This window comes from Nyctibius grandis, chromosome 30 (genome assembly GCF_013368605.1).
Source record: "Nyctibius grandis isolate bNycGra1 chromosome 30, bNycGra1.pri, whole genome shotgun sequence".
Lineage (NCBI taxonomy): Eukaryota > Metazoa > Chordata > Aves > Nyctibiiformes > Nyctibiidae > Nyctibius > Nyctibius grandis.
The window spans coordinates 1,499,740-1,524,449 of record NC_090687.1 but is presented as its reverse complement, the minus strand read 5'-3'; the positions used below and the strand labels follow the sequence as shown (position 1 = coordinate 1,524,449).

Here is a 24,710-nt window from a genome sequence, read left to right as displayed (position 1 = left end):
CAGATCCTGGAGGAAAGGCACCTTCTCTCTGGGCGTGAGACCAGCAGGGAGTAAAAACTGCACGTATCAGCCCTCGTCTCGCTGCTGCTGGTTGTCAGCGCAAGGAGCTTTAGTGTTTACCCAGGCTCAAGGGCAATCGCCCGTCACTAACAACACAACATCCCCGGGCCCCGCTGCCCTGAGCCTGGCGAGGAAGCAGGACGGAGCCGATGGGAGGGCAGCGCTGCCGGGGAAGGACAGGCAGCCCCCAGGACGTCAGGACAGAGGTACAAGATCTGTTGAGCTGGGCTCGTGGTCACACATGTGGTCGTTGGCCTGAGCTGTGCTGGGGACAGCATCGGGGCCCTGTATCTGGGCTTAGACCTGTGAGTGAGCAGCTTGGGCTTGGCTCAGGACACACCATCAAGGGTCTGATGGCAGCTTTGGGTGCCCGGTGCCTGGGAAACGAGGTGGGCACTCCTGGTGCTGGGTGTGTGGTGGCTGGTATGTCAGCTCCCTGGTTGGTGACTCAGTTTCCCCATCCATAAAATCCAGTTTCTTGGATTTTGAACTCTGTCCAGCTCTGAAGGAGGACCCCGAGGAGCAGTCACGGAGGGGTGGTGGAGGGCTTGCTTCCACCGAGCATGTCCCTGCTGCCAGAGACACAAAGCACAACCGCTTTGGGGAAGAAGGTGGCAGAGCTGCTCCCAAGCCCCCAAACCAGTGGAAATTGGATTCCCTCCATATTCACACTCATCTCCACCATCACGTATTTGTGTTTGATGGCTCTGCAAGCATTCAGGGGATGATTTTTAGGCAATCGTGGTATTTCAGCGGTGGTTTGGGGAAGCATTACTTTTGCAGGCAGCATAGAGCACATGATAGCAGGCAATCATGGGACACAAGGTGGAGCGGTGGCTTGCAAACAACTCAGAACAGCCAAGTGTGTCCATTATAATATTAATTATAATCACATTTAAAGCACAAAGTTAACTTCTGGCTCTCCAGGGACTTTAATGAGGCCACATTTCTCTTACCAGCTCCCGGCTGTGTGCTACGAGCCGTGCTCCAGCCAGCCCCTGAAGAGCACACAGCAGAGCCAGGCTATCATCTCTGCCTTTTGGGGCACTCATTCCTTCTGGTTTTAGAGCAGAGGAAGAGTGGGCAAAAGAGAAATTGTCTCTCATGGTGGCTCTCATGGCTGAAAAAAATGTTTGTGTAGGTTGAATGTGTTCTTCAGAGCAGTACCTCCCTTCTCCGTCCTGACAAATTGTTGGCCATTTCAGGAATAACTTAACTTATTTGGATGGGGAAGGTGCTGCCCTTAGCAAAGACACATGCTGGCCAAGTGTGACATCTGACCCAGGTGGGAGTGGAGGAATAGTCATCCTCAGGGTCTCAAGTGTTAGCATGGACTGAGTAAGGTTTGGAGAGAAGAGGCTTACAGAAAATAGGGTTAAGAAGTGTTAAAAGCCTGAGGGAAGCCACTAATCTCAGGAACCAGAGAGGTGGAGATCCCATCCAATGTGCTCACATGCAGGGCTCTCCTTTCCACATAAATCCTCAGGCCACATGTGGCATCAGCCAAGCTGTCGTTGAAGCCGATGGATCTTTTTGGCTGGCTCCTCCAGCTGCAGATCCAGCCGACTTCATCATTTTTGTGCCATGGTTCCTGTTTGTCTTTCAATTCTGAGCACGTAACTAGCTGCCAGGGCTATGATCTGGTCTCTGTCGCAGCGGAGTGAATCCAGACTAACACCATCACCTTGACCCTGGATAGACAGCAAACACCTGAGCTCAGAGCACGTCCCCAGAGATGGCAGCAGGCAGGGACATTAACTGTCCTACTGCTTCCCCCAAGCAGGGACGAGAGATTTGTCATGGACTACACTCTGGAGACCAGCCAGCAAAAGGAGAAGCTTCTGAAAACCATCTACACCCTCCAGCTGAAGTCAATCGCCACGCTCCAGACAGCCAGCCCGCTGCTGAGGAGCCAGCGTGGCATGGGCATGGTGACACAGCACCAAGTCCACCAGCTGGCAGATAAGGCCAAAAGCCTCTGTGGAGACCTGGACAACATTAAGAACCTCCTCCGCTATTGCCAGGACAACCTGGTCCGGCGGATCCCCAACCCCACTGGCAGCCGCTATGGGGGAGTAAGTGGAATCCATTGCTCCCCAGATGGCTCTATCTACGTGACAGCTGAGAGTGCTCCCTGGGTCCACGTCCTCAGCAGTACAGGCCAAACGCTGCAGTCCCTGCCCTGCCGGCAAACGGGGAAGGAAAGTGGCACTTTCTTGCCGGAAGATGTGACTGTCACTCGGATGGGAATGGTGGCTGTAGCTGACGTGATGAATGGAGCCATCTGGGTCTTCAGCCCTCACATCAGCCACTCCAAGGGGAAATGGATAAAGATCAGACAGGTTGGTTCCCCCAGGGGCATTGGAGTGGACTCCACGGGCAAGATCTTAGTAGCAGACTACGTACAAGGCCAAGTCCACAGCTTTGCTCTGGACCGTGCCTTCCAGACACTCAATATCCACTCAGTCCCCAACCTGCAGGGACCTCGCTACGTCAGTCCAGCGCCCAATGGAGGCTTTGTGGTGAGTGAAGAGTGTGGAGACGTCAAGGTCTTCATGAGCAGCCGTAAGCTCCTCTGCTCCCTCAGCAGCAAATACGGACACCGGTTTGGCAACCCAGCTGGGGTCTGCGTTGACGTGGATGGCAGCATCCTGGTGGCAGACGAACAGCGCCGCACGGTCCACTTGTTCCCAGAGCACGGACCTCCCATCTGCCTGGTGTCCACAGGGCTGCGGAGGCCTGCCGGCATAGCTTGCTCCTCCTTCGGACACCTCTTTGTGGCAGACGCAGGGGAGAACTGTGTCAAAGTCTTTAAGTACCGTGTGAGGTCCCCTTACAGCCCCACCAGCCCTGGGCGCACCATGTGGTGACCCCAGCCTAACACCCAGGAGGGGAGTGGGGCTGGTTCCACTGCAACCCCACTGAGCTTTGGGTCTGCTGGTGGGCTGGGAGCTCCACTTCTCCCCCAGCTGGGCATTGTCCCCATATTTGACTGCCTTACTGTCCACCAGCTTCTCCAGATCACAGAATCAATCAGGTTGGAAGAGACCTCTCGGATCATCAAGTCCAACCATTGCCCTGACACCACCATGTCAACTAGACCATGGCATTAAGTGCCATGTCCAGAGGGAAGAAGCAAGGACTAGACCAGCTCTGAGTTTCTTGGACCCACCAGAGTAGCTAAAGGAAGACTGAGCTACTCAGAACTGGCCAGGCATTGGGGCCTTGGCAAACTTGTTATCACCACACCCTCGAATCCTTGTGTGTTTTTGCAAAGATAATATAAATATTTCTCTTCCCTGCACACTATTTTTATGTGGCCATGGTTCTACCTCCCTGATGCCAGAGTATGACGGGAGGGGTAAGGCCAGGCCGGAGCTGGTAGCCATGGTCTATCTGGCGGGCTGGGTTTGCAGCAGACTTCAGGAGAGCGGTGAAAGGGATGTAACCCGTTCTGTGCTGCATTCCCGACCTCTGCAGGGAAGCAACAACTACTGCAGGGAGGAAATTCCATACGGGCATGGAGAACTGCGCACAGCAACCCACGTCCTGGGGCTGCCCTGGTGTCCTCCCGCTGGAGAGGAGCCGCTGCCTTTATCAGCAGAGGCCAGGGCAGAGCGGGCAGGGTGTGGTGGCAGAGGGAAGGGTGTTTTCCTCTCCCTGCTCCAGCCCTCGGTGCGGGCAGGGTGCTGCACGACTCCTCGGCCTCTGCCCATGTCCTGTGACCACCTCTCACTCCAAGCAAACCCCAGAGAGGACTCGCTTCTTCCCGGCCCTGGAACAGGTGCTGAAGACAATGGACACCCTGTGGTGCCCCCCAGACCCCCTCTCCCAGCAGAGCGAGGCAGCCCCGGGAGCACACCCAGCAGCAGGGAGGGAGGCTGGGGGGTTTGCAGGAGCAGGATGAGCCTGTCCCGTTCCCTCCCTTCACATGAGCTCCCACAAAACCAATCTTCCGCCACCTTATTTCCAATTCTGTGGCACCAAACAAAAAAAACCACCCACCCCTTTTCTCTAGCCCACCCCTGCGGGGCCTGCGCCCTGCACTTCCACACCCGCTCTGACCCCCTCAAGTTGCCCGGTGTCCCCCCAAGCTCACTGGCACCCTCATGGCCCCAACCCACTGCTGGGGCACAGGAGGGAAACTCCTGGGTGCCTGTACCCCCACCCACAGGCCTCTGCCGGGCCAGGGGCACCCTGAGGAGGCACGAATGGGAGACAATGGGGACCCACGAGGAAAGGCGAGCCCCTGGCCTTTGGGGATGGGGGATAATGGGGTCCTGTGAGGAAAGGTGAGCCCCTGGCCTTTGGGGATGGGGGACAATGGGGTCCTGTGAGGAAAGGTGAGCCCTGGCCTTGGCGCAGGCCCGGGTGACGGCGTGTGTGAGAGCTGGCCAGCTGCCGTTCCTTATCGGCCAGCCCTGCCGCCCTGCTCCCGGCCCCGCGGGAAGGCGCCGAGACGAGCCTCGGGCGAGCAGCGCTGCCGGGTAAGCCGGGGCCGGCCCCCGCCGCGGCGGCTCCGGGCCCTCGCGAGGCTGCTGCGCGCCGCAGCCCTAAAACTCGGGGCGAAAGGGGACGGGGGCGCCGGCAGCGGGCAGCCCCGCAGCGCGGGCGGAACGCCGGAGCACGGTTGGCGGCGCCGGCCGGGCCCTCCGCGGAGCACAGCCCGGCGCGAGCGGCGCCTCCGAGCAACCGGCCCCCGGAAGCTGCCGGCGCGACGGAGCGGGCGGTAGGCGGGCGGGGGGCGGCGGGGGGGAGCGGGGCGCGCAGGCCCGCCCGGCCCCGGGGCTCTCCCCGGCCCCGCCTGGCCCCCCCGGGGCGCCCTCCCCGCCGGGGCCTGGCCGGGGGTGTTAGCCCGGACCGGCAGCTCCAGCCCGGGGCTCGCCTGGGCTGGGGGCGGCAGCGCGGGGTCCCGTGGGCGTTGTAGGGGCAGCCCGAGGCTGGAAGGAGGGTGTCGTTGCTGCTGGCTTCCAGCCCACCCGTGCCCTGAGATCACAGTGAAGAACCGGGTGAGCGAGAAGGCGGGGTGCTCTGCAGGGAGACAGCCCTGCTCCGGCCCCCCCGGGACAGCCGTGGCCAGCTGGTCACCGCCTCCGGTATCTCCTGGCCTGTGGACAGACCTCGGGATGCTCAGGCGTGGGTTTGCCAAGGGCTCGGCACCCCTTGGCGTGGCTGGTGGCCATGGGGCAGCCTGTGTGGGGAGACCAGGGCCACATGCCGCGGTTCACCTGTGCTTTTCGGTCTAAAATGCTGAAATGAATCAGTTCTGGGGTCCTTTCGTAATTTGTTTGTTGCATTAATGCATTCTAAGTGGTGTCTGTTGTTGGTTTTCCTGCGCCCAACATTGTTGCGTTGATGCTGTGTGGCGTCTCAGGGGAAAAAGCCGGGGCTTTCCGGCAGAAATGGGCAGATCTGGAAGACTTTAGGCACTTTATGAGCAGGGACTGAGCATATTGGTAGGACATTTCTGTTAAAATTAGCAGCAGTGAAACAGTTGACTGTGATGATATTTAAAATGGCAACTTTTGATTTCAAACAATTTATTGAAATGAATAAGGTAGGATGCACGACAGGTCATGGATTTGGGAATACCAGCCCTGCCACCTGAGCTCCCAGGCCGGCTCCTGGTGCCACATTAACATATGAATAGTTCATCAGCTGGTTTTCAACTATCGAGATATTTTGTTCAGCCTGAAAATTGTATCAGTGTCTTCTCCGCCACATCTGCAGCAGCCAAAGGACAGATGATGTGCTTAGGTATTACTTAACCTGGGTTCTAGCCAAAGTAGTTAGTGGTATAAAACTAAGTTAATTTAAAAGGTTGGGGAAGGTGGAAGAGGAAAAATTCACAAACTAGAGAAGATAAGGATGAGAAGTGTTTCTCCTCCATGAGAAGTTTTCCCAGATGACTGTGGCTATCTTTAAAAAAAAATCTCAATGAAAAATAAATGTTTGAATTAAGAGTCAGTTGATAATTCTTCTCGGAAATGTTCAATGGATGGACAGACCTTTAAGACAGCCAGCCATGCAGAGACACTGGAAGGCTCTTGTAGCGATGCTCTCAAACAACTGTGTCATCTCTTGAGGAAAAAGAAGAATAAAAAATCAACTTTAAAAAGTTATCTGTCCAATATTACTGGTGGTAGCTTTGGTAATTGAAATAGAAATACTGAAAAACCCCATTCAAGTACTTATTTTCTTCATTTTTCTCTGGGTTCTTTAAAATATCAAGCTCAATTTCAGTTTTTAGAGTATTCAGTTATTGGTAAAGTTCACTTGTAAGGTTTTGGTACTGTGATATAGCTGGAGTGTTATCGCTCTAGCTAATTTTTTTTCTACCCCTCCTTTGATATATCTTTCCGCTTCCTTTCCCCTTCTGCTGGAGGCTTGCAATCCTTTGGAAAACCACATACTATTTGAGGTTCTTCTGTGATCCTGCTTCCTCACAGACTCCATGTCTCCGAGGTTATCCCTCTGGTCAAGGAGGGCGAGGTGGAAGTCCCTCTGTGGCCTCCAAACCTCGCCAGGGGCTGTGGGGCAGCGAGGGCCGGTGCTCGGTGCCCTCAGCACCTGCAAACACTGTTCCCAGCAGCGTGCTGGGAAAGCACTTCAAGAAAGATGTTGAGGTGTTGGAGCGAGTCCAGAGGAGGGCGACCAAGCTGGTGAAGGGTCTGGAGGGTCTGACCTACGAGGAACGGCTGAGGGAGCTGGGGGTGTTTAGCCTGGAGAAGAGGAGGCTCCGAGGTGACCTTAGTGCAGTCTACAACTACCTGAAGGGAGGTTGTAGTGGAGTGGGAGTCGGCCTCTTCTCCCAGGCAACCAGCGCTAGGACAAGAGGACACAGCCTCAAGCTTGGCCAGGGGAGGTTCAGGTTGGACATTAGGAAGCATTTCTTCTCAGCAAGGGTCATTAGCCATTGGAAGGGGCTGCCCAGGGAGGTGGTGGAGTCACCATCTCTGGAGGGGTTTAAGAAAAGCCTGGACATGGCACTTAGTGCCCTGGTCTAGTTGCCATGGTGGTGTCAGGGCAATGGTTGGACTCGATGGTCCCCGAGGGCTCTTCCAACCTGGTTGATTCTGTGATTCTGCGATTCAGTGCTGCGAACAACGTCCCTCGCGAGCACCCTTATGCCTGTTTGAGGGGAAGTCTTGGGGTGTGCTTTGCAGTTTTGCAGTAAAAGGGAAAACTCAGTCCCAGGGAAAAAAACCCAACACATTCCTCCTTGCAAATGCAGCAACTGTGATGCTTCCCCATCGGAGGAGCGAGCTGTGCGCCAAGGAAACTTCACCTTGCTGCCTCGAGGGGCTGACAACTCATCCGTGAGCAGACAGTTCCTACTGCTGCGCTTGGCAGGGCTGCGGGGCTGGGAGCAGGTTAATCACTCGCCTTTGCTGCTTCCCCGTCGCCTCCTCCATGCCGTAGCAAATCGCCAGGTGCTGAGATTTACCAGATCAATTGTCCTGTGTTAAAAAGAGAGAAAACCAAAAGCACCAGGGACCTCCACGCTGCGCATCCTCTCGACGCGTTATAAATACGCTCCGTGTTCCTCCTTCCGAGTGACTGGGTCCCTCGCGGAGGAGCCGGCCTCGGGGGCCTGCGGAGTTTTCACATCTCCAACAAAGCGCTGAAGGACAGGAAAGGACAACGGGCACCGGCCGCCGACTGTTCTGCGCCAGCGCTCTCCTTACTGCAATTATATTCCCGTTAGAAACCTCCACCTTATTTAAAGAGACATTGTCAACTGCCTCAGAGCTCCTCTTTGTAAAAGTCTTACAAAGCCATTGAGATGTTTTCTTAATGACATGAAGAAAAATATTGTAAAGAACACTGATAAAGCAGAAATGCTTCTCCTTTTTTAGGGTCTTGTGTCTAATGAATTAAAACTAATACGTAAACTTCGATCAGTTAATCACTGTAGTCCCTTTTGACAAAATTATCATCTCTGTTTCCAGATGAGGGGAGTGAGACAAGAGGAGATGAGTGATGTGACCAAGGCTGTTCAGTGAGTTTGTTGCAGAGCACAGCTCTGGGTTCCTAGGTGATAAAGGAGGCTCTGAAATTATCTGGCTTTGTAGCATAAACCAATATTTAATTGTCAGTAATAGGAGGAAATACTCCCCAGAGGCACCATGGTGTGGTACTGTGTAGTCCCTTCTCTAGGAAGCCCTCAGGTGCATCCAGAGTCAGATCCAAGATCCGAGGCTGGATGAATTCCTGATCTTGGCTGCTCCGATGGGCTGTGCTTATCAGCGTACCATCGCGACAGACTGCTCCAGGACTCGGAGAAGGGCTTTGCTGAGAAACTCTAGGCTTGTTACCCCTCACTTCAAAGACTACAGATTATCAGGAACCTCCTAAATACTTCTCTGATGTGTGCATATCTGTTGGCTGTCACTAATGTTATGCAAGTGGTTGGACATAGTGTTTTAAAGCTCGACTGCGCTTCCTCACCAGTGACTTGGGTCAGCTCCAGTTTTCCTTGCATTTAATCACCATTCTCAAGTTTTATATCTGTGTTCATTGGCAGGTGTACCATTCTTCCAGGATCGCTGCTATGGTACTGAAGGTCTTCTTTCCGTCGTGCTGCTCTTCGGCAGAAAGCGGCATTTTGATCGGCCGCTGGATCTTGGAGCAGAACTCTGCTGTTATCCTCGCCGTGGTCCATTTCCCTTTTATTCCCGTCCAGGTGAAGCAATATCTCAGTGAAGTCCAACGGGTGACTAAAGTCAGTGTTTCTGTGCTTGGCTCGTGGAGCAACAGCAAACGGGAGAAAGAAGAGAGTCTGAGTGAGTTCTTGGAAGACCTTGGGACAATATTCTCCCATGAGCCGTGGATTCAGATAAGCAAAGAGGGAGACAGCAAATTCTGGAGCTGTTCTATCCTTCAGAAACACTCCAACAACCCTAAGGAGGAAGAAATCATCTTAGTATACTATGACCAGCGCAAGGTCCTGCTTTCCCATCTACATCCCCCTTTGGACACAGCTGCCTCCCACAAGGCAGAAGATGCTTCAAAGCTCTCTGCCATCTTTGACACAGTTGCGAAGAGCAAAGTGCTGTTCATGACGGACAGATACGATGATGGGCCCATCAAGCTGACCCACTGGCAGTCGGATGGCATTGAAGCTAGTATCATCGTGGAGCTGATGAAGCAGGCCTCTGTGCCTGCGTGCGTGCTGCTCACATTCCTGCTGTCACTTATCTCTGGGGTCTGCAGGAGCAGGTAAGTGATGCGACATCGGCCAGCTGATGTTTGGCGTGGAAATGTAATTGATGTTTAGGCATTTGCAGGGTTCCTGCTCAACCCCAGTGAGAAATAGTGTTGATACAAAGTTGTTTCTTTTGTCAGTACCAGTCACATCGTATCTCCTGGTACTGCTTGTAGTTTTACGGACCTTACGTGCCTCTTGGGTATCTTCCTTTCTGATCTCTGAGATCACCAGTGTAGAAAAGGGCCTTTAGATGGTACAGCAGGTGACATAATAGGTATGGACTGCGGAGCAGGGCTGTAGCTGACAGGTGAATATGCCTCCTGTGGAGCTGCTCTGAGAAGAGCTCCTTGCCAGGTGGTCCCAGCTGTGCAGCCCCTCTTAAGCACTTTAACCCCATCAGACACAATCCAGCAGGATCAGACTGAGGGACCTTGTGTGTCTGGCAGGGAGAGGACACGGAGCTGTGCTGCAGAAGTGCGGACCTGCTGCAAGGAGGGCAGCGCGCGGACCGGCTGATAGGAGGCTCGGTTGTGAGAAGAGTGGAGGGAAGGGCTGCTGCTTAGGCCAGTCCACCACATCCACAGGCCAACCCAGTATAAAACAGTGGTGTGGGAGGTTCCATGGGCAACAACAGGCAGAGAAGCTCCTGGATAGACCTTCTGCTGGAAAGAGGCTGCTGCAGAGCTGCCATTAAAGTTTGGGGAGCTCCATTGAAAACACAAGGCTAAAGGCTTCCTCAGACATGGTGACGAGGAATGCTGGGTCTACACAAATCCTTGGTGAAAACCCCTTGTCACAACTATGAAACTCAATGGGATGCTTCAGATTTAATGCATGGCAAGTGGTCACACTACAGAGGAGTTCTGAGCGGGTTTGAAGGGGAGAAGCTTCTGCGTATAAAGCTTAATAACGCGTCTGGTCAGCCTGCCTAGAGAGGTGCCAGAGAGGGGAGAGGAGCTCAGGTTCCAGGCTGCAAGGGGACACTTTGATTGATGAAATTTGGATAACAGCTACTACTGTATTTATGGATAAATCTTCTCAAGTACAGCCTAGGGGTATGGGGAATGAAGTCTTTTAACAGATTACCAGTTGTATGATACTGTCATAAAAAATTACAGTGAAACGCTTCATATGCAAAGATTTTCTGAACACTTGGGTTACACGTCTTGGTACACCAAGGGAAAACTGTCCGGTTCTGGACTACTCTGTTGGAAGAGGTTTAGGGTTAAACCCAAACCTGATATAACCAGGGACCACTCGTTCCTGGGACTGCTCTGTAGACACTGACTATGCATTAATGGTTGTTAATGGTCACTAAGTTAATGGTTGTTAATGGTAACTAAGTCAGAACTTTGTGGTTGGGTAGAAGATTGGGAGTCAGCTCTGAAGGTCCTTTTTCTGGTTGTCTGTGGACTGTGGGTGACTACCAACAAACAGAATGATCCTTTTCTGTGTAGGCACTTGGTCTCAAAGTCAGACCTGCCTGCCTTGATGGGTGCTAGGACTTAGACCAGGCTTAGAGTCAGGTTAAGCCCAAACCTTGCAGGTCTCCAGAAGGCCACAGTCTAAGCGTAACTTGGGAGCTCGAGCTGAGTCTGGCAGGTTGGGCATGGGTAGCTGCTACCCAGTTTATCAGGAGCTATTCTGATTTCAGCTTTTCCTAAGCCCAGTACAGACGTTTTGAGCCGGAGCAGCAGCCAGCTGTACGTGCCAGCAGGCAGAATGCGAGGCTTGCTGTGCGTAAACCTAGCTTGAACTTGTTCTTAACCTTAGGAGGTAGACACAGGTTTCTTGCTGCTTTGTTTTATTCACCCGTAGTATCAGCATTATATTTACTTATCGTATGGGTTTTTTAAAACATCAGTCTTGGAGAACAGAGATTAGTACCTGGCTTTGTAACAAACCTCCTGCTTGACCTTCTAAGTCATTTAATGTAATTTAGTTCCATTTAGCACATGATGTGCTGTACAGCCTCCTTTGTGCCAACACACACAAGGCAAGGAGGGTTCAAGATGTCCCGTGCAGGTGTCCTTCCAGTCCCCTCCTCCCTGTGCTGGGACAGGATGTCCCATAAAATAAGATCGACCAGGTTTTTGCTCCTTCTGATCACAAGACTTCTTTCTTTCTTTCTTTCCCAGGTTTTTGTGATGTGAAGGGATAGTCAGCTTTGAAAAGCTAAAGAAAGAGATCAGTGATTGCTCAGTCTGCAGAGGCTTGGGGCGGTTTTGGATATGCCACTGGTGTGTGTTTGCGCTGGGGAAGCAGGGCAGCAGTGTTAGACCTCTCTCAGAAAGCGAGCGCTGACATCCATCCAGGCTTGCCGAGTGCTCTCAAATCCTGGAGATCTCAAGTTAAGGCATTTCTTCAGCACCACCTCGTGCTAAGGGGTGGCCATTGCAGTTCCCTCTTCAGAGGGACTTGTGTGCAGGATTTCCATTACCGCTGAAGGTCTCTGCTGTGCTGTTGGGGACATCAGGATGGTTTAGTATTGAGGCAGTAAACTGTGTGCTCCTCCGTTTACAAACACCATGAGCTCTGATTCCTCCTCCAGAAGGGAGGGACTGTGCCTGCAGGTTCTAGCAAGGAGCAGAAAGACAGCCAGGGGTTCTGGTTAATGGAGCTTTAACATTTGTGTGTGATCCTGAGTTGGAAAGATTGCTTTTCATCCCATATCTGGAAAATCCACTCTTGCTTTTGGAAAAACTTGGATTGGAAAATCCAGGTTTACTCATGCAGGCTGTGTCAATTTATTGCTAAGATTCCTTATATTTAGAAATACCCCAAAGGTCTCCTGCTGCTTAAATAATGCAGTGACACAGTGTCACTGGTTTTTTGTTTTGTTTTGGTTTTTTATTTGGTTGGTTTTCCATTGCACTTCTGAAAATAATTCCATATACTGTGTGGTAAACAAGTGGGAGCATTTATGGCGATGCCTAGTCAGTATGCATAGGGGTAGGAGACCACGCAAGAAATGTTTTTGCATTTCTTCCTCAGTACTCTTAGAGATGGGAGTTTCCGTAGCACATCTTGCAACTATTCAGCTTTTTACAGTGTGTTTGTATTTTTATTTAAATAAGTATGTGTATGTATTTACTTTCTAAAGGAAGTGTGTGAGTGGAATAGGGGTTGTCCTCTTGATGTTAAGTGAAAAGAAAAGAGAGTCAGTCGTAGTACAGACAAGCACAGACCTCTGCCGTGTCTTTTGGGCCCATCCTGTTCAATCGGGACGCATTTACCCGTTGGGTGCACACGTTGGGGGGTGCTCCTGGGGATGGGGCTGCTTTGGAAATCATTCTCGCTTGTGCAAGAGATTCCTCGGGGCGAAGAGCGCGGCAGCCTGTCCTTTCCTTTGACGCGGGACACCGGGGTTGTCTGGTCGGTGGGTGACCCACAAGCCAGCTGCCTCCAGCTCGGGGAGTTGTGGAGCAGCAATGAATGGGAAGAGACACACGTTGCTGGGAGAGGATGGGGAGATGGTCAGCCCAGTGAGTGTTTAGCACCGGGCCCCAGAGCCGTTGCTTTCTGCTTGAGCTGAGATGCTCTGGCAGCTGTTGGCTTGACCAGTAATTGGTCACCTTCAGCCATCTGTACATAATCACACAGGTAGAGCATTTCTCCTCCCCCCTGCTTTACATTTGTGCTCTGGCAAAGGTTTGCCACACCAAAGTTTGTAACCACTGGGCCAGGATATAATTGGAAGAGAAAACTCATCTGTGCTTGTGCCTCGGTGAATCTGCGAACCCGGGTCTGTGAGATCAGCGGCCAGTGCAGGCGCCCCCCGCGTCTCCCTCCCCTGCACGGTGCTCTTTCCTCCGCCGCTTTAGATGTCACCTCCTGACAAGCCAGCTGAAGAACAGCGCGTTCATGTGTCTCTAAGGTGGGAGGCTGTAACGACGAGCTGAGTAACTCGGAGGCCTCAAATTAAGGAGAATGATTCACAGTACACTGCGTGGATTTCAAACCCGATGTGTCTGAAATGTGGATGGGGAGGGGGAAGGGGGGGTTCAGCACTCTGGTTTTTAAGCTGACAAACCTTGCACAAAGGATGGTTGAAAGGGCTCAGGAGGAAGGGGGGGAGGAAGGGGATAGCAACCACAGTGAACTGAGCAGGATTTTGCACGAGCCATACCCTTGTGGTTTGTGTAAAATGCACAAAGAGCAGCTGGAGCCCCAGTCTGCCCATCCTGCGTTTGACCCGGGCCAGTCCCGAAGGCGCTCTGCTGCGGGCTGACAGGCTGGAGTCCTCCAGGTGAAATCTGGGGAAGGCATGTGCACGTTGCAGGGCCATCTCCAGGCCACACTCACTGATGATCCAAACAGCTGAACAATTTCAAAAGCAAAGCAGGACACCGGGAATCATTTCAGTGTTTGGGATGAATGTAAACCGAAGGATCATGCCAAAGCAGTGGAGAGTAGGTGAAGGAAGTGACTAAAAGTGAACGTGGATTCCTGGGTGCTTAGTGAGGAACAGTGAAACCCTGTGAAAATACTGAAACAACCGTTGCGTACAGGAAAGAGATGATCCAAGTTATGTCCACATCAGAGTTTATTCCCCACAACAAACCTGGTGCGTTGTGTAGCTGTACAGCTACTGTGCATTCTTTGCCCAGCCTGCATCCCGTGGTGCCGTTTTAGACTATGCAAATCACCCTCGTTCCTTTCTTTATAGGTTGTGTGGTAATAAAAGGAACTCCCAAAAATAATTGAGCATCGTTTAGTACTTTTCTTCTGAGTCATAAAAAAAGAACCGTGTGAATATTTCCTCCCCTACAAGCCTAATGTGGATGGTAACTTTGAAACCTAATTAAATGCTAAATGTCGTGCTGTGTACATAATGCTGGTCGCTTTGGCAAAGCAGTGGAGAGAAGGTAGAATGAAGGCCCTGAGAAGGGAATTTGGAAATAATAAAGACAAAAAGAAGTGGAAGAAAAAGAAAAGAGAGGGAAAAGGGACAAGCGAGACACTTGGCTTTACAGCATGGCAATGAGAGGTTGGGTTGTCTGCTCTAGATGTCTTGGGCTGGAAAGGCTGCCTTAATTCTGTTAACCTTTAAGAGAGTTAACATCTAATATTATATAATGATAATATGGTGACACCATCTCTGGTTGCACAGCCTTAACTTTACACTGGATGTTTTGCATGGAGTTTGTGTGCTGTAAAGCCTGCTGTGTGGCGAAAGCAAAAGGGGACGTTCCCGTGGTGTCTCTGCAGGGTGCTGAAATTTTGGCCTTTGTCTTTCTTGTGGAGCAAGCTCTCAACTTGTGAGCAGCTGGGACATCGCCTGCAGCACCTCCAGGTCATCAGCAGCAACAAGAAGGCTCAAACCCAGGCTCAACTAATGAGGTATGGAGTACACGTAAAGTGATGCATGTCTTTGCTCCAGCCCTGTCTCCTCTGGGGAACCCAAACCATGGATCCTGTGCCCTCAGAGCACTACGGGGTCCTTGTACTGCACCCATGTGTGTACTGCACCCGTGTGTGTAGGGCTTTGCTATCAGTGCTCCCCCAAGCTCTTTGCTTCCACATATGCTGCTGTTAACCAAAAACTGCAATTGGTATTCAGTGGCACTTTCCATAAGAGGAGAAGGGTTTAAATGCCCCCCTCTTTCACCCATTCTTTTGGGGAATGTTTCTTGAAGTAACTAGAGACCAGAGACGCCAACAGCAGGAGCAAAGTCAGTGTAACAGAAAAAGCAAACATGCAGCACAGGGAGTGGAGCAGGGAGAGGCAGAGATCTGAGACAGATACTGAATGCCCTATGGCCATTACACAGCGAGTCTTGTTCTCTGTGGTTCTCTGATCCTGCAGTAATAGACTCTCAGGGAACACCTAAAATAGATTAGCAGATTTGAAGGCCAAAAGTAACTGTGATTGTTTTATCTGATTTCCCAAATAACGTCATGGAATTGCATTCAGAAGCTCTAGCAGTGAGGGGGCAGTTCAGCAGCCCTTCTGGGTATGTTTGTGTACCCAGAAACACTATTTATTACATTGCTTAGTGGTGCAACTAAAGATACCTCTTGGAAAGCCATCTGATCTGAATGGGGACACTCCAAGTGCTGGCGCCCTTAGTATTGGTAAATCCCCCCTGAGTATGTATATATATATATATATATGTACACACTTTGTCTAGCATTCTCTTTGTAGCTTCAATCCCACTCTTCGCTCCCCTTACTAAGAAAGGTTTTGTGGTGTGGCAGGCTCCGAGTGACTCTGTGTTTGGCCATGGAAGTAGCAGCACACCAGTGAGAAGTCAAACGATCTCTACACCGTGCCTCTTCAGTAAATTACAGAATCCCAGAATCAACCAGGTTGGAAGAGCCCTCTGGGATCATCGAGTCCAACCATGGCCCTGACACCACCATGGCAACTAGACCAGGGCACTAAGTGCCATGTCCAGTCTTTTCTTAAACCCCTCCAGAGAAGGTGACTCCACCACCTCCCTGGGCAGCCCCTTCCAATGGCTAATGACCCTTGCTGAGAAGAAATGCTTCCTAATGTCCAACCTGAACCTCCCCTGGCGAAGCCTGAGGCTGTGTCCTCTTGTCCTATCGCTGGTTGCCTGGGAGAAGAGGCCGACTCCCACTTCGCTACAATTGTCCTGGTGTCCCTGGGACATTAAAGAAGTGAAGCCGACAGTTGTCATTGAAACATTAAACACTGTCCTTCCTTTTTCTATAACACTGTTTCTCTTTATCCTGCGTGCAGGAAAGCCAACATCTTTGTCTCTCTGCTGATTGATGTGGCTCTGGGGATACTGCTGATGTCCTGGCTGTACAGAAAGAACCGAATTGGTCACCTTGCTGACACTCTCATCCCCGTGGCTGATGTAAGTGTGGCCGAAGTCATTTCTCTTTCACCTGCTGTGGGTGCTGCCCAGCTCTTGATGCCTGGGGTGGTTGAAGGAGGCAATGCCTTACGCCCAAGGATTTCAGAGTGAGTCCTGTCTGAAGTTATGCAAATTAGGTCTCCTCAAGAACAGTGAAATCTTCAAATTAAGCCTGCTGGGGCTGCTCGAAAGGAACACAGCTCTGCTTTGCGTGTGCAGTGAATAGTAATTAGATGTTTACCCGAGGGCTGATCCAGCTCCTAAAGTAACAATTATGGCTTGGACAGAGCTCTGCAGGTTGAGTGGTTATTGAGCCAGAATACTTCTATTCTGGAGTCAACAGGAAGTGTCCTCAAGTTGTTGCTATATGGGGCATTTGTTAAAAAAAATGCTGTAACCTGGGTTGAATCTGATAAACTACTGAAAGGTCAAGCTTGATAAGCAGCGCAGCTGTGCTTGTGAAGAGGAATTTCATGGGGAAATCCAAAGGCATTAGCTAGTCAGGACACAAACACCTGAAATCCTGGCTGAGAGCTCTGGTGTACAGATGGTAAACTGGGAAAACTTGCTGTGTCCTGTGATTTTCTCAAACATAACTCCTCTTGCCCACTAAGATCGTTGGCATCAGCATAAATTCATGAAGAACAAGTGTGACTCATACTATCCTGCTTTTCTGGTGGCTCATTTTAGGTGCAGTGCTCCAATATAGCTGCGTAGTGGCGGTAAGGAACATAAAATGTACTTCAGAGGCTGGAGACCAGACCACTAATCTGAAGTTAGCTCCATTTTAAGAGCTTCTGTGTCTTGGGAATACATGTGCAGCCAATGTTGAGCGCTGTCGTGCAGCTGCACAGCCTAATCCTTTCTCTGCCCATTTTCCTTTCATTTCTGGGAGAGAAGGTGGATCCTTCAGTTGGTTTCTTTCTAGCAGCTGGAGAATGTCCTCTCTTTGCTCTTTCTCCAGCTTCTTGGTTGGGGGGATTTTTATTCTGATTAGAGAATTCCAGCAATAATTTATTTTTCCTATTTTTCCTGTCTGTCTTGGAAAGAACTCATGTTTCCCTTGGTGAATATCTGCTTGGTCCGTGTCTAACCTTTTAATTGTTACAAGCCATAGGTCTCTGATCATTCTTGTACACGCTGTGCTTTCAGAAAGTGTGCATGGAGTGTCCAGCGTAGCTGTGGATCATGATTATTGCTATTTTTGTTATCTTTCGTGGTCAAACTTTTAAGGATTGCATGTTTTAGGGATTGCTGCAGACACTATTCAGCAGCAGCAGAAAGGACCACAATTCCTGGAATACTCTTGCTCCTGTATTGGAGCTAAACGCTAAAAATATTTTTTCTAAGTCTTATTCCTAAGACTTTTCCCTTACAGATATTTCAGCTGGAGAAGTTTAAGCTCTCTAGAACTCCCCCTATGGGATTACTCTAAGTGTCCAGCTCTCAGAAATCCGATTTCTTAACAAGTCTGCAAGGAAGTGGCTTTTGGCTGCGTTCCTGTTTGCACAGGTGGCTCCAGGAGGGGTTCCATCTGCCCACTGTCGTTGGCAGACGGACGCTCCCCATGCTCAAGGTGTGTCCAGTCCCAGCACCTGTCCTGGGTAGGCTTGCTTGGGAGAGCTGCTTGTTCGTTCCTCTTTCAGGAATTTAGCTCATGTGTCACTCAGCTTACGCATCGTAGTGTCAGTTATTTTCACCATGTCTCCTACGTGCACGGGCTTCGTTACCTTGTTATCACCAAGAGCTGTTTGCTTACTTTCCTGGAAGCGCTAACTCCTCCCTGCGTGGGTGGCCTGGTAGTCAGTCGGTGCCTTTCTGCTCTGCTTCTCCAACCTTATCAGTTCAGGCCACTCACAACTCTTCTGACTTTCCAGCCTTACTTTCTTCTTTCAGGCTTATTAGATTGTGGACATAAAATCATCTGGAGTCCTTTTACTGCCTTGGGTGGGCATTGATTTATATGCGTTATGTACAGGCCTTAAAAAATGCAGGTCTGAGTGATCCTAAAATATACCAATGACTTCAGCATGTGCTGTGCAAGCCAGCAGCACTTTTTTTCCAGTATGACAGCAAAATCTCCCCTTAGCCATTCAGCAGTAGGTTTCCTCTTCGTTGCTGAGTGTCCATCTGGTACGCATTATTCCCATCACTTGGGCTTTCTCAAGTGCTTGTGCGTTGCCAAGTTCACTAACGCAGACTTTCCCATGTGCAGAATGAGTTACTTTTCCTTCCCTAATGCTCCTTGCTGTTCTTCTCTTGATATGTGCCCCAGATCTGATAATGGCATTGACTTTACATCTCTCTAAACATCTCTAAAATCATCTGTTAGTAAATAGAACATTATATATGTAACGTTATATATATTATAATAAGATTATTATGTATTACAATATTATATACATATTATATATATAACCTTTTTCTAACCTTATTGATTTGATTGATTTTAATATTGACAAACTAACTTATAACCTTATTGGTTTGATTGATTTGAGTATTGACAAAACCATAGCTGTGCGGGCACTGGATACAGTGCTCACTTTTTTTCCTAGCAAACATCTCTCTGGAAGGAAACAGATGCAGGTAGGTTATTTTGGCTCTCCACAACTGCCAGGGTCACAAGCTCAGCCTGCTGACGTGAGGATCAAGCCGTGTTCCCTAGCCATCATTCGTCATCCCTGATATGGTGGTTCTCAAATCAGCACTTAGCTAGCGACTGTTGATGATGCACAAGACGTCGTTGACTGCAGCTCCCACTTTCACAGCTTGATGAGCTGCGCTGTGCTGACTGTAATAACAAGTTGCTTTTGTCAGTAAATGAGGCAGATGTGATTCAGAGACACCTAGGGAGTAACTGGCGAGTAGCTGTATGCAATACGAGGGACTGATTTTTGGAGCAGGCTTTCAAATCCAAGAATGGAAAATGTGAATAATCTTTTCTCTGTAGGTGCCCTCACAACTCCTGCCCTCCTCCTTCCTCTTGATCCCACCAGGCTTCCCAATGGTTGTCCTTGTTTTTGCCTTCCACAAGACAGCCTTCTTTCAAAAATACCCCATTCAAAGTGCTACATTTGTCTCTTAAAAAGAACGGCTTATCAACCATCTCCTTTTTTCCTCCTTCACCTCTTTCATCCTTGCTGATGTCTCTTTTTCTTAAACTGTTATCTCTTTGAAACAGTTAAATATTTATCATGTATCATGCCTCCAAAACTGTTACTGGGGCTCAGAGATAATTGGATGTAAGTTCCTATTCAGTCATGTTCTGCTAATCCATAAACAAAGCAAACAGAGAGGACGCTGCCTGGAAAATATTCTTAGATGTTGTAAAATAGCATATCTTAAAGCCCCAAACACCTGCAACAGACCCAGGGCAAATGTGTCTGGTGGGGAGTGCTTTGGCTCTGCTTGCTCTGACGTGCACTAGATGCTCCACTCAGGAAGTCACAGAATCACAGAATCAACCAGGTTGGAAGAGCCCTCTGGGACCATCGAGTCCAACCATTGCCCTGACACCACCATGGCAACTAGACCAGGGCACTAAGTGCCATGTCCAGGCTTTTCTTAAACCCCTCCAGAGATGGTGACTCCACCACCTCCCTGGGCAGCCCCTTCCAATGGCTAATGACCCTTGCTGAGAAGAAATGCTTCCTAATGTCCAACCTGAACCTCCCCCGGCGAAGCTTGAGGCTGTGTCCTCTTGTCCTATCGCTGGTTGCCCGGGAGAAGAGGCCGACTCCCACTTCACTACAACCTCCCTTCAGGTAAAAGTCTGCACTGTGCTTCCCGGTGCCCACCCCCAGTGCGCTGTGCACCCTTCGTCGGTGTCACATCGCCGTTAGACCCTCTGCATATGGAGACTAGAAAGAAGAGCATGACAGTAAAGAAAATATTTCCACAGTGATCTCATCTAAACCACGGTAGCTTTAGTCTCCAGTTTGGTAATGCCCCTACACCCCTTTATGAAACACTTCCAGTTCACTGTATCTTATTTATTAATACTGGCCACATTCAGTATTCCTGAAGAAATGGACTCCCAGTCCCCTTTTCTGATTCTGCTTCCTATTGATCAGTACTAAAATATCTGCCTTGAAAACAACCTGCAAGGTTATGCCTTAGGACTATGTTTTGAAATGCCTTGCCCAGCTAAATAGCAGCAAGGTAGGGCACCTTCCCAGAGCTACGTGCCCCTCTCAGAATTTTGTAGCACCCCTGGGACTGGCAGCCTCCAGAAGTATTCAGTGCTGAAAAACTGCCTTGCTGAAAGCCTGCTTTCAAGCATTTAAATATTTCATTAAAATCCCCAAATGCTTTTTCTAAGTTACCAATCCAACACTTTAAATATTAAAACCAGTCTATTTATAAAGTAGCTAACACTTCTCAGCCACAGAGGTAAGATGCATGGGTTCAAATCGGTTCTGACTTGCAGTGAGACAGAGGGGAAATGAATGAAATAAAAAGGCAATCCTTTTGGATAAATGGAGATGGAGCCCTTAATTTTGCCACTACACTAAAAGTAAATGTTTGCAAACTCATTTTGCCAGGATCCTGTTGGTTAATAAATAAAATGGACTCATTCCTTGGAAATAATTTCCCTTTAGGGAAATTATCCATATGAATGATGGGGAAAGTAGGCTACAGCGGCTCAGCTTTAGGGAGCATGTCTTGATTCTTCTACACGTGCACGATTTGCAGTGCAGTTCACTTGCATGGACTTGACTGTAAGTGGGATTTTCAGAGGTCGAAGGCTTTTGCTCACTATCTCTGTTCATGCGGGACAGCGTGAGAGGTCACTTCTTCCAGGTATGTTCCCCGCCTGTTTGCTGGAGGTTACCACTCTCAGCCACCTCAATTCCCAGCCTGGTCAATGGACATCACCACTGGTTTCAGCTTAGGAGAGTAGGTCAGGTGCAAACTACCGAGGAGCAGAGCCACCCATCTTCTGCCCTGTTGACTGCAAGGGGAACCTCCAGCAGAGTAGTGGGGTGGAGAGAGAAAATCAGTAAATGACATCAGCCTGGGGTTAAATCACCAGAAATTGCGAGGCAAAGCCCTCAGGGATTTGGGGACGAGCTCCATTAAGCTTTTTTCTCAATGATTCAGAGGGCTTCTTTTTTACTGGGATGCCATGGGTATCTCTCCGTGAAGCCTGCAGGAAGACACGATAGTAGTAGGCAAGATCAGTGCTATACAGCACGATTAGTCTTGTCTAGTACGCCACAGAGTATTAAGAAAGTTTTTTTTTTATGAAACACCTTTATATACTTGTGTTTTCTACCCTGCTGGAAACACATACAGGTTATTTGTTTGTAAAAATTCACTTTTTTTTGCCCATGAGTGCACTGCCACCTTTTCCCCTTTTAAACTCCTGACCAGCCTTCCCCATAGTTAGATTACTTAACTCAGTTCTGACTTTTTAATTGACTGTCCAAAGAAGTCCATTTGTGCACCAGCATGTGCCATCTATTTCAAGAACCCTCATTACACCAAGAAGTCGTACAGTGCAAGTCTACCAGAGGTGGCCGTAGACAAACACTAGGTTTGTGTTCCCAGCACTGAGACCATTTAAGCAGTTCAGCTTCCTCTCTGCTGTTATGTTTGGATTCAGTAAAGAGTCAAGAAAGGTGCATTTCTGATTTAGTTGTCTGTAAAGTAGTTGTTTGGGTGGGTTTTTTTTCCATTGGTTTGAAGGGTGTGGTGAGAATCACAGAATCAGAATCACAGAATCAACCAGGTTGGAAGAGCCCTCTGGGATCATCGAGTCCAGCCATGGCCCTGACACCACCACGTCAACTAGACCAGGGCACTAAGTGCCATGTCCAGTCTTTTCTTAAACCCCTCCAGAGATGGTGACTCCCCTACCTCCCTGGGCAGCCCATATACTGGGGGGAGAATACTTTGGGGGAGGCAGCACAGACCTGTTCAGTGTGGTAGCAGTCTTTTATCTCAGGTGCCTTGCTTCCATGTGTTTGTAGCACGTAGCTGAAGAGCTCCAGGACCTGCTCCAGTGGCTGATGGGAGCACCAGCTGGACTGAAAATGAACCGAGCTTTGGATCAGGTTTTGGGCCGCTTCTTCCTTTACCACATCCATCTTTGGATTAGTAAGTGCAATTGTTTAACTTTTCAGCCTCCCTTTTCATCTCTTCCCTGCTGAGTGTTTCATGTTTGCCTAGAGGTGAATAATGAATCAAAATGCACTACTGCAAGTACAAACTTGTCTGGGAGTCTTCCTGCTGTGGGAACTCAAGCCAAAGTTGGATTCCCACACAAGGAAGTCAGGCATATTAAACAAAGTGCTTGTATCGATGCTTTGCAAGAAGTGCAAACCACGACGGAGCTTGCTTACTTGGTGCCAGTAGTGGTGAGTGTCTGAGGGAAGGCTTTAGGTCTTTGTGGGCTTTCGTAGTCTTTGCTCTGGAAGAGGCAGCTGGCAGGATAGGGATGAGAAGTGTGCTCTCAGCATGCAAATGCCAACCCTGTCCTATCACTGACCTCAATTTTATTATTTCAAGTCCCTCCTTGAAATAACACACCCCTACTATCCTTGATAAGTGTCTTGGTGAAGCAGTACAGTCATGATGGACATGAACTCCTTAGTTGCTATGCTGATTTACTTTGCTCACCAATCAAGTATGATCTTGTTTCTGTGATTTTGCTTCACTTTAGTGATGAAAGAGACTGTGTGCCTCCACTGTTTTATTTTACAGAAGCCATATGAGGTGGCTTTTGTGGGAATAGCAAGAAAAAAGGAATGTTTGCAGTAAAGGTTGATGTGTGCATTTAAAAATGTAATTAGGAACGTGGACACAAATCTGGAAAAGCAAATCACATGTGGAGCAAGGTGACTGCTCTGTTCAAGCGAAGCATGTCCTCCCCTTCCTCACAGAACTGCCACACCTGGAGGACAGAAACCTGGGGGGAAAGAGAGTTTTTGCTGGCCCTCCTAAACAGAAGATGGCATCTAAAAGGAGTTGTCCAGTTTTACTTCCATATTTTTGTGGCTGTGATTTCTGGATCGGTGTTCTAGGGCGAAGGGAATCAGTTTTCTGAGAGTGTCAACAGGAAGATGTCTCAGTCAGATACTGACACTCTGCAATGTCCACTAGGCTACATTCACCTGATGTCTCCGTTCATCGAGATGATCCTCTGGTATGTCGGTCTCTCGGCTTGCCTGGGCCTCACCGTGGCTCTCTGCATCCTCTCCGACATCATCGCGCTTCTGACCTTCCACATCTACTGCTTCTACGTCTACGGGGCCAGGTGAGTTGGTCTCTCTTGGCCGTGTGTTGGGTGTTTTTGGAGAGAAGGGCCACTGTCTTTAATTTGTGGAGCGTTCAATCCTGGTGTAGTTCACAGTTTAGCCAGCAATTAATTTATTGCTTTCTTTTATTTAGTGATGGCCACAGCAGTACAGGCAACCAATCTTTCAATTCTCCTGCATTTAAATATTGTGGTAGGAACCTGGAAAAATAAAACTACATGACAGGCAGAGGACAAACAAGCAGTTCACCCCATCCCTTTGATTCAGTTTTATAGTACTCTTTTCAGTTGCACCCTACCCAGTAATTTTGAGGGGAACTGGAGGAGTGAAGGACATCTCTTGTACTTCTGGAGAAGTCCCGAACTCCTTGCCTCTGCCCTGCTTCAGAAGTTCTTGTCTGCATCGTGGGGTGCAGATGGCAGGTTTGGGGTTACAGCATGGCTGTGACACCATCGTGGTGTCATTGTCTGGACCTACTGGAGGGTCCCATGGCCTGAGAGCCAGGCAGAGGCTCTGAGGGGGGGTAAGGGAGTGCAGAGGACTTTGGGGCACGTCCAAGGCATGTCAGGGTTACTGTGCAAACCACCACCATGCTCCGTTCCTGCCCTCCATTAACATGTGCTGCAGCAAGGCATCACACAGGCCATTGGAGAGCAGCTGCTCTCGCCGAGGAGGTGAGAGACAAGGTAATAAATAAAGAAACTTTTGGCTTATAAGGTACAGAATTGTCATCGTTCCTCCCCAGGCTGCGAGCAGAGGGCTTTACATTGCAAACAACAGTAGAAACAGCAGAACTTCAGTTATGGGTAGATGAGCGAATGGTTAGAAATATTGAGAGATGATTGATGAATTGGGTCCGTTGTGAGCATAGGGCTTACACCTGAAACCAGTAATGTCAGTAATGGGGAGTCTCCTCCCAGTGCCTCTAATCGCTGGAATTTCTGCTTTGGTCTGTGAGGAGTGGCCTTGCTCCTCCTAATTGTGCAGAGAGTGGAAATAGGAAAAGCATTTTCTCAGCTGGTTGCTTTTCCCTTGAGAGCTGCAGGGAGCTAGTCTGCTCACCTTGGCTCTTTGTTAGAAGTATGGAGCAGCTACACGTTATCTTGCCGCTGGCACCGAGCTGCCTCTGCTCTGCCAGGTGCCCCCCGTGGAGAGTCAGCAAGGGATAGCAGTCACCCACATCAACACAGCCACCAAACCCACCTTGCATTCCTGCAGCTGGTGGAAGAATTTGCTGGTTCAGGTGCTGGTGAAGCCTGAGATCCCCTTCTGAAACAAACCGCACGGTGAAACGAGAGTGGGCAAGCGTGTGCAGGCAGCCAGGGAAGGTGGGGCAGGTGCTACAGC

At 49.7% G+C, this 24,710-nt stretch overlaps 1 protein-coding gene across 4 annotated transcripts in view; it reads left to right on the top strand.

Moving 5' to 3' along the window:
• Positions 1-4,503: 4,503 nt before the first annotated feature.
• PIGQ (phosphatidylinositol glycan anchor biosynthesis class Q) overlaps positions 4,504-24,710 on the top strand; it is a 29,772-nt gene continuing 9,565 nt past the window's right edge. Inside the window, exons 1-6 of one of the 4 annotated variants that reach the window (XM_068420192.1) lie at positions 4,504-4,547; positions 8,588-9,282; positions 14,483-14,614; positions 15,981-16,101; positions 22,077-22,203; positions 23,209-23,362. In XM_068420192.1, coding sequence (XP_068276293.1) covers positions 8,615-9,282; positions 14,483-14,614; positions 15,981-16,101; positions 22,077-22,203; positions 23,209-23,362 — 1,202 coding nt within the window. In that variant the 5' untranslated portion in view covers positions 4,504-4,547; positions 8,588-8,614. Of the gene's footprint in view, positions 4,548-4,994; positions 5,070-7,311; positions 7,380-8,587; positions 9,283-14,482; positions 14,615-15,980; positions 16,102-22,076; positions 22,204-23,208; positions 23,363-24,710 lie in introns of those variants that run through there. The other 3 variants (XM_068420193.1, XM_068420189.1, XM_068420191.1) reach the window with 3 other exon arrangements.